The sequence below is a fragment of the Polypterus senegalus genome, chromosome 2, assembly GCF_016835505.1.
Source record: "Polypterus senegalus isolate Bchr_013 chromosome 2, ASM1683550v1, whole genome shotgun sequence".
Taxonomy (NCBI): domain Eukaryota; kingdom Metazoa; phylum Chordata; class Cladistia; order Polypteriformes; family Polypteridae; genus Polypterus; species Polypterus senegalus.
The window spans coordinates 209656218-209669622 of record NC_053155.1 but is presented as its reverse complement, the minus strand read 5'-3'; the positions used below and the strand labels follow the sequence as shown (position 1 = coordinate 209669622).

Here is a 13405-nt window from a genome sequence, read left to right as displayed (position 1 = left end):
TGTTAGTCATGTTAACCATTACCTTTGAACATCAGGAACAATCTACTGTATTTAAGATTTTGTTTATAGGTTTTAGCAGTGTATTCAGTATCACCCATCCTCTTCTGTTAAGTAGGAAATTGATTGAACTCAATTCAAAAGTTACTCTCTATTTGTATACGTTTCTTGTGATTGGAACCAACACATGAGATTAAACTATACTCAGTTTTATTTAAATATTTTTTGTAAATATAATGGTACTGAGTTGGAGAGATTATTAAAATTCAACTTGTCATCTAATGAATATCTTAAATTGTAGACATCTAATTTTATTAAATGGCATTATGGTAACACTCTTGAGGTAAATACAAAGAAAATAGAATACATAGTTAATAGACCTAGGAAGGAAAAGTGCAGTAAATAAATGCACAATTAGTTGAGTGAGTCATATCCTACAATAGCTAAGAATCCTGGGTGATGATCTGTTACAAAATCTGTACAGAATCATTGTTCTAATGATCTCAAATTTAACTGCTGTACTTTGTTACTATCTTATATTAATAAATCTATTTAAATATTAACAGCCTTTCAACGAATAGCATTAAAACCAATCTAAAAATAAGATAAAATGAATCAAATATAAAACTAACATGTTTCTTACCCCTCAGCTTATCTTTGTTAGAATTGAAAGCAGCTATTTGCTGAACCAACATTTTGCATTAATGTTTAAATGAGTAATGTGTACAACCTATTCATATTTCAAAAGCTCAAACTATCAACATAGCGGGAACAATATAATTCAGTTTAAAGTAAATACAATGTTGTAGCCAATCAGTTATTTTTTTAAGTTCAGGTTAGCATGAAGTGTTTGTATAAATCCTACAAATTCTGAATTTAGAAAAATAAAACAAAGCAAGGTTTCTTAAAATGATCACAAACTGTATGCAATACAAAACAATATCAAAACACAGTTTCTCTGCAGTAAAATGACAATAGGACTGTATTTATTAGTTGAAAGTTTGCTATATAATGTTGAATAGAAAGAATATTTAAGCTCACAGAATGCATCTTGCATCATGTTAGGTTAAAGACTAAATAAAATAAGACAGAACAAATCATTTTGCAGTACAAGAGATATTTTTCAGCAATTGAACTTTTTTGACCATTTCATTTAACATTATCAATCACATAACTTGTGATAGTCTGTATTGCAGTGAGCACCTCCAGGCAAGCTGGCTTAATCATGCTGGGTGGAAGCAAAAATCCGTATCTTCCTTTATCACGGAGTTCAAATGTATAAGAGTATGGAATTCCCAAATCGTAAGCCCAGTCATCAGAGCCACCCGGTGCCAAATCTGTAAATGAATGTACATCATATGATTATTTTGTGTGAATTTAATTCAAAGGGTATAGTAAAATAAATAAATCAAAAACACAAGTTATAAGCACATTTGCAGCTTTCATGTTATAAGGCCTGTCCAAAGAAATATACCAAGGTCAGTTATTTTATTTCCACAGTAGTTATAATATAGACATTGTTAATAATTATATAATAAATTAAAACACAATGTAAATTAATATTAGATATAGTAAGACACTTATTTAATGTGTACTTATTAAAATAGTTAAATAAGGCTTTAAATACTCTTGAGGCCAAGGATTCTGCACTGGTATCCCGAAGGTTGCCGGTTCGAATCCCTGTCACTGCCAAAAGAGATCCTACTCTGCTGGGCCCTTGAGCAAGGCCCTTAACCTTCAATTGCTCCAGGGGTGCTGTACAATGGCTGACCCTGCTCTCTGAACCCCAACGGGTATGCAAAAACTAACAAATTCCTAATACGAGAAATTGTATAAGGCGAAATAAAGAACAAAAGAAAAAAAAATACATTATCAAACATATCCAATGCAGTGTTACGGTATGTTTCCTTTACTCACTGACAATTATGGAAAACTTCAAAAGATCACTCTCCTTTCAGTTGATACAATTACCAATTAATAAACTGAACAGCTCTGCATTTTTCAAATAATGCAATAATTTCAAATGCATAGCATAAACTGATAGACACTTTATTGATTCCCAAGGGGAAACTGCAGCAGCGCTGACACACGTGTCAGACTATGCAGAATTCATATGTATTAAAATAATTAAACAAATAAATGTTTATAATATATTGAAATTTAATATATTTGTGGTATGACAGAACAAATATTGACTAGCCTAAGGATAAGTTTTAACATTTAGTAATGGCCTATAAAAAAACTTCGTCATAACGCACCCTTGAAAGCTGTGATTATGTTGCACTACGGCATAACCAGGGTGTCATGCACATAATTTAAGTTATTTTTCATATCTAGCTGCTTGAGGCCATGTCACATTACATGCCTTTTCCCAGTGATTTTCAGTCGTAGCCTTTATTTACCTTGTCAAAGTGAGTTTGAGGCAGTTGCCGGTACTCACCTAATGTAACATGTCCTGCAGCTCAGTCCAACTAATATGTGACTTCCTCCAAGATTTGATTTTGTATTTTATTGTTGGGGCAGGCTCTGTGTGCATAATAGCTGACAACCAATGAATGCTCATCTAGAATTATAGTGTATTTAATGTAACAATGAGGGATAAGCCTCTCAGTGATTCAAACCTGACAGACAAAAGAAAAACCTGTCTGTCTGATGCCTCCTGTTTTACATATCACAACACATTGGAAAAAAAAGGGAAGAGTTTGTGGTTGAGCCAAGTACGCAGTCAATAAATGTGACATAGGCAGCAATTTTCAGTTATTTAGTTTGACATTGCAACGCGATAAGCAACTATGAGATACCCATGACTAGAAGTCACGTAATGTGACATTGGATTTGGCCAGCATTCTTTGCACAGTTATTGACTTCATAGGGCCCAGACTAATCTGACACAATCAGAGGTTATCACTGTTATAAAAGCAAATTGAAAGTGCTGGCCTTGGGCTGTCAGAATTTAAAGCAAACTAATTTTAAATAGTGCATTTTAGTATTTCAGTGCAACATCACTTTCATTAAGGAATGCACCAGATGTATTAATGGGTGTATAGTCCATCCTGCACTGAAAAAAAACAATGGTACAATGGTGCTGTAGTTTATTAGGCTAAAAAGCTTTGCTTTGATGAATAGGCTAAGCCTCTTGTATTTTTCTGGTTCATGACTGGTCTGTGAAACATGAGATAATGAGTTTGAATCTAGGAGTGGGTAAGCCTGTGGCAAACATGGCACAACTCTGTTATGACGCATTAATATATTGCAGAATTAAATTACTGCTGGAAGCTGTTAAACCACCTATGAGATGATTATGATAATGATGGTGAATGTTATTTCTACCTGACAGTAATGAAACAGGAATAAAAAGTAGCTCTTAAGGGTGTAGATAAAGAAAATTAGTATACTGGAAGTGGAAGAACTCTTAAGACCAAAACCCATAAGTATTTTAATATTTAATATCAATTGTCCATCTAATCCAGTATTTTAAACAAGAGTAATAATCCATTATGTTCGCCAAGTGCTGCTGTAACTATCTTCCAGGACAAGTCAGCTCCACATGTCTACTATTAGTGGATGGGAGAAACCAGATCACTATAGATTGATGACTGTGCCCAGACCACATCCAATTTTGAGGCTTTTACATGATGAACATTTAAAATATATATGTGCTTTGCACATTTTCTAATTATAAATCGTTGATTTTCTAATGGAGGAGTTTTTGTGATGGTTGGACCTTAGACCCACAGAGGATTACTATCTATAAATTTAGGCACAGGTTCTTGCTTTCCATTATTCTTCACTTAATTGTTTTGTGTACTGTATGTTTATAATCACTAATATATGTGTTCATTGTTGTTTTTCATTATTAATATATGCGCACCACCCTATGTCAGAACCTGACATATTTTAATATAGTTTATGGATAAGTTGTGAAATGAGTGAGTTATTAATGAAAAGAGTGTTTTCCAATTTGGTGGCCTAATATCTCATCATATCAGACATATTGTATGGTATGAGTACTCTGTTATGGTATCTTGTCTTGCATTCTTAAAAGAAAAATATTTTTTGCGGAAGATATGTTATAAACTTACATATTGTCTTTGCCCCTGGACCATAGACGAAATTAGTCTTGTGATGTCTTCTCATCTGTGTAGTTGCCAAGTATGCAACATAATTCTGAAAAGAAAATTTCTTTGTTATAAAATAACAAGATAAATGTTTATAAAATTAATTTGCTGTAAATCATTCATCACTTTGAATGACATGCTATCTGGTGTAGCAAACCTAAGTACATAAAGGTGCACAAACAAAATAGTGCACCAAAGGCTTAAAGTTAATATTAGTATGACCAATAATATTCTTGATTGCTTTTGTGGTTAGAAAAATCATCATATCCCTAAACCTTGTCTTGATGTTTTTGGGTTATACTACAATCATTTGAGGCTGACTTTCTGTCTCACTGCTAATGAAAATAAAGATTATGAGTAAACCAAATATATGCAGATTTTCAACATTTACAGAAAGTAGGTTAAATGCATTAAATCATAACATAAATATAAGGTGATTTGATTAGATAACCTTTATTAATCCCAAATAAAAATTTAGATTCATACAGCATCAGAAACTTAAAAACCAAAGATACAGACTCGCAGGACAAATAATACGATAGATAGATAGATACTTAATTTGTCATACATAAAAAGTGTCAATATTAGATTTGAATACATAATGGGAGGTCTGAAGCTTGAAAATACCGCTTATGAGAAGGGCCTAGAACTTTCAGTGACTTGTCACTGTCAACATCCAAACAGGGATATAAAGATATAAAGCATAATGTGTAAAATACAAGTCAAAGGAGGTTATACTTTCATCTTTATAACACACTGATTAGGCCTTACCTGGGGCCTCATGCATAATGCCGTGCGTAGAATTCGCACTATAAAATGACATAAGCACAAAAGCCGAAATGTGCTTACACACAGAAAAATCCAGATGCATAAATCTGTGCGTTCGCCAACTTCCATGTTCTTCCGCTACATAAATCCCAGTCAGCGTGAAAAGTAACGCTCATGCACGCGCCTGCTGCCCCACCCCAACTCCTCCCAGAATTACACCTCTTTGAATATGCAAATCAATATAAATATCCCTTAAGCTCAGCGTTCTGTGAAAAGACAATGGGAAAAACACGGGGGAAAATAGAATTTCAGCGAATACCAAGTGGAGGCAAAGAAAAACATACTATTTTTTCGTTTGAACAGTGGTATAAACAACAAAAGGAAGTCGATCGAGTGACATAGCGTGTCGGAGAAACTCAAAAGCTCAAGTTCACAAAGTCGCACAGTGCCCGAAATAAAAAAGAAGTTGTCACATATCAAAGTCGCTGTGAAAAGGTGAGTCATAGCCCACCGTCTGAGTTGCATATGAAAGCTCATTAGGGTATAGAGAAAAAAATAATAGGCAAACAGTGGAAAAAAAGTACAAAATGTCAACTTTAATCTCAAAATTTCCACTTTACGTAGTTTATTTTGTCATTAAAGTAGAACATCATAAACTTCATCTTAAATCATTTAATTTACTAGTTTCTCAAATCCCATCGTAACTAAAGTAGCATGTTAAATGCTTTGTTTTGTATTTGATCTTCTATGTGCTCTATGTTTGTGAATCACTACGTGCTTCCGGGTTTTGTCTTCCTCCGACAGGACACAGAATCCATTACATTAGTAATATTACATTAGTAATATTACAGCTCTCTGAATAATTAAAATACTGTGATGTATACTTGATATAATTTTCATGATGATAGAAGTTAAAGCATGTTATTAAACATGGGAACATGGTGGCGCAGTGATTGGCGCAGTGATTGTGCGCGACCTTCGATTAATTTATTGCAGCAGTCTTTCAAACGTACTAACCCCCAATTCCTGTCCTTACCTTTCTTTCTCCAAATACCCAATTGCCACACAATCAGCTCTGTAATACACGTTAAGCCATCTTTAAGCTTATAACGACGATTCTTCAAAACTTTTAAGGAACACTGAAATATCTTTGTAGTACATGTTTAATTACTCCTTCATACCAGTCCCAGTGAAGCATACAGTGCGAGGCAGGAACAATCCATGAACAGAGCGCCAGATCCTTGCTAGCGTAGCGACACCATGTCCTTTAATTATTAACAATACTAGACATTAAGCCCGTTATAATAACTGGCGCTAGAACAGTAGTGCATAAACATTAATAGGAACTATATTAGATGGCAAGAGACCTTGACATCATTCTGTTTCTTGTCTTAATTTTTTTTTGTCAAAAATATTTTTGCAAGAAGCCTAAAGTAAAATAATAATAAAAATAAAATAGAAACGTATATGACAACCCAGTAAGTATAATTAATATTGTCTTAGTGTAAAACTTTGTAACAATCTGTAAGACACAATATCTGAAGAAGATATTTAGGGAAAAATTTCTATTTTTTTACCTCATGAAATGTTTCTATAAAATTTCATTACAGACAGCATTTCTTGTAAATATTCTGTCTGAGTTTGGCAACAGTTTGCCTTGATCAGGACCATCTACAACATTGACAACAACATCTGGAAATAATGCAATATATTACTGACTGTGGCTGAATACTGGTTCTGGCAAGTAAATGACAACTTTTCCTAAGGTTTGCTCTTCTGCGTCTTTCTCTTTTAGCATTTTCTTTTTCTTCTATCGATCTATTTGCTTGTATTTTTCTTTGTCTTTCAGCTTTTCTTTTTTTGATGTTTACTTGTTGAGCTGACCATTCTTCCAGGAGATGTTGCTTATATAGGATTTGATTGTCTGGGTCTTTTGTCCTACTTGACGTGTCCTTTTTTTTGGGTGGCATGTTGTTAGTAGATACGTCCATAATATTTTCTCTTACAGTAATACTGGCTTGTATGTGGCTGTAATATGCGTCACTGTATTGTGTGTCTTTAATTTTCTCTCACAGTAATACTGGCTTTGTTGTTCGTAATATGGCTTTAATTTTCTGTCACAACATTGGGCAATCAGCAGAGTGTCCCCAGCAACTGATTTAATGTGTGGCGTGTAGCTGATAATCGTGCCCAAGTTGTCTCCCCAGCCAGTGCGGTTTAGTTCCCCAGCAAATATTTTAATCTGTGCTAGCGTGCAGCTAATTATTGTATGTGTGGCGTCTCCCCAGCAACGGATTTTATGTGCGCGGCCGCGACTACCCAATCAGCACTCTCCCCAGCAATGTTGTTCGTTATTTCTTATCATGCAAGGCCATTCACTGTGTGCCCAGCTTCCAGTGTGTGTGCTTTATTTACTTATCATGCGCGGCAGTGGCTAGGCCATTCACTGTGTACCCAGCTTCCAGTGTGTGTGCGTCCACGGTGCCATGCGCATGGGCGGGTCACGGCGCGGCCCGCGCATGCGCACTTCACCAGAAGACACACACACACGGACACCTGGACGCACACAGGGGTTTTATTAAAGAGGATAGATTATTTAAATGAAGTTAAAGTTTTATCTGTATAATATAATAAACATATTTTGCTGCATTTCATCCTTAAAATGATATCATCATCATATGTAAATATGTGCTTTATAAAGTGGCTTTGGTTGTGAAATATTATAACTGGAGTGCCAGTTTACAGTGAGGTGATTGTACTAATAAGTATAAACAGTTCTACAAGGAGCAGTTGATGGACAGATTGATTGTGTTTAGGGCTCTTGGGATGAAACTCTTTCTGAACTGCGAGGTCCGTACAGGAAAGGTTATGAAGCGTTTGCCATGTGAGAAGCAGTTCAAATAGGAAGCATGGCTGAGGCAGCGTGTGCTTGATGCTGTATACCGATAATTCTCTTTCTGATCAGCTGCTCTGAGTGGTGCAGTGAGAGTAATATGGAAAAAGATGATCCGCTGTGCCAAACCATAATGGGAGCAGCTGAAAGAAGAAAAAGAAGGTGCAGTGCAGTGATAGTAACAACACTAAAGCAGCTATGGTATTTGGAATAGTTTGGCCATTCCGTGGACCATTATATTGTTACAGGTTAATTACAATCAGATGCCTTAAACTAATAAACAATATGCAGTTAATTTCAGTCTATTTATAAAACTGCGTCAGGGATGTTGATCTGAAAAAGAAAGATAAACCACATAGGAACAGTAGCACTGCTTTGACACTGGGTGCCGCCAGTCTGCAAAACCGAGTGGAGAACTTGTGTACAACAGGGTTTGAGGTACCGTGAATATGTGCATTGCTTTACGCCAAGTTTAGGTTTTATATATCGCGATTTGAACGTGGAATCTTTTCTTACGCAACATTTCTGTGCGTACGCACCATTTATACATGAGGCCCCTGGAGTGTGAATGCAGTTTTGGTCTAAAGTTTACAAAAAATGCATAACAGTGCTTGCAGAAGTCCAGAGAATAGTGACTAGCTTGACTGCAGGCTATCAGTTATGAGTAATAATTAAAATAATTGAACCTTTTCTGTTGAAGAAAACAGATTAGAAGATGACAGTATTTTTTGCTTTGCGCCCTCCCCCACTATAACCCATCCTCTCTGGGGGAGGAGTGAAAGGTATACTTGTGCGCGTACTTTATGTAAATCTGGAAGATTCTACCAGGTGGCAGTGCAAGATATTATCATGGTGAGAACAGTTCGGCTTCGCTGTGTTGGAAATTACCTGAAACATCGATTAAATTTCGAGGACACCTTACCACAATATCCCTAAAAACGATGGGTGTTTAATAATTAAATCCATCAATCCAGTTATGTGGCCATTCCAGCTAGCATTGGGCAGGATGCAGAAACGATTACTGGACAAGGTGAATTCATTGCAAGGTGAATACAAGCACTCACTTACACTAGCGTCATTTTAGCATCACCAAATCCCCAAACCTGCATATCTTTGGAAGGAAACTGGAGCACACTGTTGAAACCTACAAGGAAAATATGCACACTCCAGGCAGGGAACACCAAGTATGTGACTTCCTGCAAGACAGCGGCGCTGCTGCTCAGCCACAGTCTCGCACCACATGTGTAATTAACTAATTATCTGTAAAATGTAATATAAATACTGTAATGCATCTCATTATGAAATTGATATCAAGTATAAATGCAAGGATTCTAAATGTGCAGAGAGCTGTAACATCATATATTTAATATGTTCTCTGTGGCGATTTCTGATTGCCGCTGCTGTCAGGCCTTAAGGAAGCCCCGAAAGCACATAGCGATTAACAACTGGGTCTATTTTAAGATGATGTTTACGATGGTCTACTTCAATGATAAAGTAAACTAAGAGATTAAAGAGGACATTTCGAGATTTAAGGTGAAATTTCCACTTTAATTACAAAATACACCTTTTCACTGTGTCCCTAACGTTTTTTCCTCTGTGGCTTAAATACACCACCGTACATTTTGATGCTGTTGTGAAGGTGCAAAAAAAAAGGACAGCACAGACGATGGTATCTGAGACATTTAAAATGTATTGTGTCATTATGATGGGGAATATGCAATGCTTGAATATAAAAGCATGAATGCATTTGTATGTCGACATTTTGCTTCACCACATCGAACCATTCATCAAACATCAAAGATTTCACATCGATCCTATAAGATCCACATAGCGGCTTTTTGTCACATGTAGATAGTAAACAGAGACTGACATCACATTCCGACTTTATCACATTGCACCTCCCGACTTTCTGCTGGTACTGCAACTGTCACATTAATTTCTGAGGATATGCTCAGTGGACACGTCAAATGAATGCTGGGAACGTGTGGCAGATTAAGGAAAATGTACAAAGTAATTACAACACAAAAACTGACAATCAGTTTTAACGAGAAAGGATGCCGACGAAAGAAGAGAAGAAGCGGGCTGCTAGGGTGGAGAAAAGAAGAGCTGCTCAGGAAGCAGCAAGCGCATCAACTTCTGAGCAAACAAATGCTAAACGTAAAGAGAAAGAAAGTCAACTGTATTCACTGCATGTTATTATGCAGTGTGCAGTTACTAGTATTGACCTATTTTATGATCAAAAAGATCAGCATCAGAGCGGCAAATAATTACTGAAAAGTTAATAGAATAGTTTGGGTAACTTGGTTCCTAGGGTGCAAAGCCTAATGACGTCCACAGTTTTTTTTTAGTTATGGAAGGAATTAGTACAGTGGATCCCAGTTGTTACATTAAATGAATTCCATCCATCCATCCATCCTCTTCCGCTTATCCGAGGTCGGGTCGCGGGGGCAGCAGCTTAAGCAGAGAGGCCCAGACTTCCCTCTCCCCGGCCACTTCTTCCAGCTCTTCCGGGAGAATCCCAAGGCGTTCCCAGGCCAGCTGGGAGACATAGTCCCTCCAGCGTGTCCTGGGTCTTCCCCGGGGCCTCCTCCCAGTGTGACGTGCCCGGAACACCTCACCAGGGAGGCGTCCAGGAGGCATCCTGATCAGATGCCCGAGCCACCTCATCTGACTCCTCTCGATGCGGAGGAGCAGCGGCTCTACTCTGAGCCCCTCCCGGATGACTGAGCTCCTCACCCTATCTTTAAGGGAAAGCCCAGACACCCTGCGGAGGAAACTCATTTCAGCTGCTTGTATTCGCGATCTCGTTCTTTTGGTCACTACCCATAGCTCATGACCATAGGTGAGGGTAGGAGCGTAGATCGACTGGTACGGCTTACGGCTCAGCTCCTTTTTCACCACGACAGAGCGATGCAGAGCCCGCATCACTGCGGATGCCGCACCGATCCGCCTGTCGATAAATAAATAAATGAATTCAACAAGAAAATAGGGACACAGTTGGAAACTTGTTAAGGGTAAATTTTGCACAAATATTAGGAAGTTTTTCTTGACAAAGAGCACCAAAGGCACATGATATAAATTGTTAGTAGTATGGTAAAGATGCAGACTTTTGTTACATTCAAAATTGTACTTGACGTTATCTTTAAAAAAATAGGTGAATAGTATTGGCGAACTGTTGGGTTGAATGGCTTGCACTGATCAAAATATTTCTAATGTTTTATGATGTAAGATGCATCTCTTGGATGCACAGGGACACATAATCAGTGATGTAGCCTGAGGTCATCTAGTGTTTCAGGTTTTTCAACATCAGACACCCTTTCCCTGGTAACCCCACCAAGGCTGGTCAGACCCGAGCTTCTGTCCCAGCAACATTCATCCACAGATCCTCTTTCTTGATCCAAATCCAAAGCCACCTGGTGACATTCTCTGCAGTTTCAATTGCAAGTCTAATGGCTCTTCTGTTTGCTTTCCCAGTTATGTCTAGAATTGTAAATTCTTTGCAGAGTGAACCTCCTCCATGTTTGCCAGTCACCGTTTCGGCACACATCTACAAGCTCCTGAAATTTGACATACTTTCTCTTGTTGGCTTCACATGCTGTTCCCATGGCAATGTTGTTATCAGCTGTTTGGTAGATTCTGAATCAATAAGCATGTCTGGCCACAGCCATGATGATGTTATCGAGGCTGGGAACTTTAGCATCCTGCCCACATCCACTTCCATATGCTAGTCCTTGGGAGTATCGAGGAGACTGGCTTTCATTATATCTTGTCAGCTTGGTATTTCTGCGGCTCTCAGGAAGGCAATTTTCTTTGGCTGATGGTGTCCCTTGAAGTTTTAAATGGCTGTTGCTATGTTGTCATCAATTGCCTTTAGGACCGAAACATGACACCAGCGATACTGCTTATCTCCAAGGGCTGAGAAGGTGTTTCAAGGGTCCTCTTCCAGAGTACTGAGGGCACAAAGGTGATTAATTCTTACCCCAGACATGGAGAGATGTAGTTTTTCTGGATTGGGTAGGGTCTCATAGTCAGTTTGCATTAAGAACCTGATCCAATGGTAGTCTGCTTGCCAGATATTTGCCCATGTGATCTTTCACTGCAGTGCTCCTTCCCATCTCATCCATGCTTCTTGTTTTCCCATCCCCATCATCCTGGGGTTTTAAGACTTGTTAGAAAATAATTCCTCATATATATTATAAATATCAAAACACAGTACATTAATTATTGACAAGTTCTAAAAAGCTTTCATTATTTATGTCAAAGGGGATTAGATTTTTTTTTCCAGTTTTAAATATATGACTTCCGCTTCCTATTGAGTTCAGGAGGATTGGTTAGGAATTGTCCAAATAAGAAAGATAAGTCCACAAACAAGCAGTGCAGGTTTTGAAATCATAATGAGTTTTATTATCACATACTCTTATCCTTGCCAGTGTTAATCCAAACAGTGCCATCAAAGAGGTTAGAAATAAGTGTAAATCTAACACTGTCTGACCAATGAGCAAATATTTTAATCCCAAATGATCTTAATTTAGGAAAATTCTGGAACATACAACCTATTGATGCTAGTGGTTTATTGCATAAATCTATCTCTCTCCTCCAAATTAATCAAGTTGAATGACCAGAGACAGAAAATATCCATATTTTTAGCCTTAAAGAAAATGTTGATAATTGCAGTGAAGTTCAGGTCTTGAAAATACCTTTAGTCTGTCATTTTTCCTGAACTAAATGAAACTGAACATTGCCAAAGGATATATTCTTCAGCTAGGAACTTCTCTCGTCTTAGGGATCTGATTTTGAAATTTCTGAATTACACTGACCATCAGATGAAAAAGTCCCTAATCTAGCTTTTGAGGGTACTAGATATACTGTATTTATATCTCAACTTCAATGCTATTACTGCTCAAGCTTGGTGTTTATACCAATAGCAATGCAAGTTTGGGAAATTGATCTGCAGCAATTTCTTTTGTATCTTGCCCATCTCAAGTTGCCCCTTAATCAAACATTTGACCTTTAACAATCTGAAACTAGCAGCTGACGTTACTGAAAACTTAATGCCGGCAAAACTTTTTTTCGGTGATAGAGTCAGATAGGTTCTTTTGTCTTTTAAGTGGGGACAGAAGTTTGTCTTGTAATGCATATTATGATGATTGAAAGAGCATCAAGGAACACTAAATCTTGGCCCCCTCTAGTATGCTTCAAGGTCACCTACTAGTTGGGGATGTAGCAGGAAGCAGCTTGAAAGGGTTTGCCACACTTACATCTCTCTATTATAAAAAAAAATCCTGTGGGAGGGAATGACTAGGAGATGATATGTGATCTTCACGTTAAGATCACGGAAGACAAATAAAAGACCCACGAGACGAAAGAGAATGGCCACGGAGCATCTTGTGGGGATATAGAACATGAGATTCTTGCAAGACACGCCCTACTTACAAGCAATAACAGAGCATGGCCAGCAAAAAAAAATCAGTAGTATAAAGGCACACAGCACACACAGATCCAGGGGTCTCAGTGCATGTAAAGCATATAAAGGACAATACATTATAAGTGTAACGTCGACGACTAAAAGATCGCATTAGAGCAAACAAAAGGAAATTAATCATCAGGACCAGGTGTAACTGAAAAACTA

General features: G+C 37.5%; 1 protein-coding gene across 2 annotated transcripts in view; it reads right to left on the bottom strand.

Annotated features, from left to right (window-relative positions):
• Positions 1-292: 292 nt before the first annotated feature.
• cpb2 (carboxypeptidase B2 (plasma)) overlaps positions 293-13405 on the bottom strand; it is an 86751-nt gene continuing 73638 nt past the window's right edge. For both annotated transcript variants that reach the window (XM_039745258.1, XM_039745259.1), the window contains exons 10-11: positions 4080-4164; positions 293-1334 (exon numbers count right to left, since the gene is read on the bottom strand). In XM_039745258.1, coding sequence (XP_039601192.1) covers positions 1147-1334; positions 4080-4164 — 273 coding nt within the window. In that variant the 3' untranslated portion in view covers positions 293-1146. The remainder of the gene's footprint in view (positions 1335-4079; positions 4165-13405) is intronic.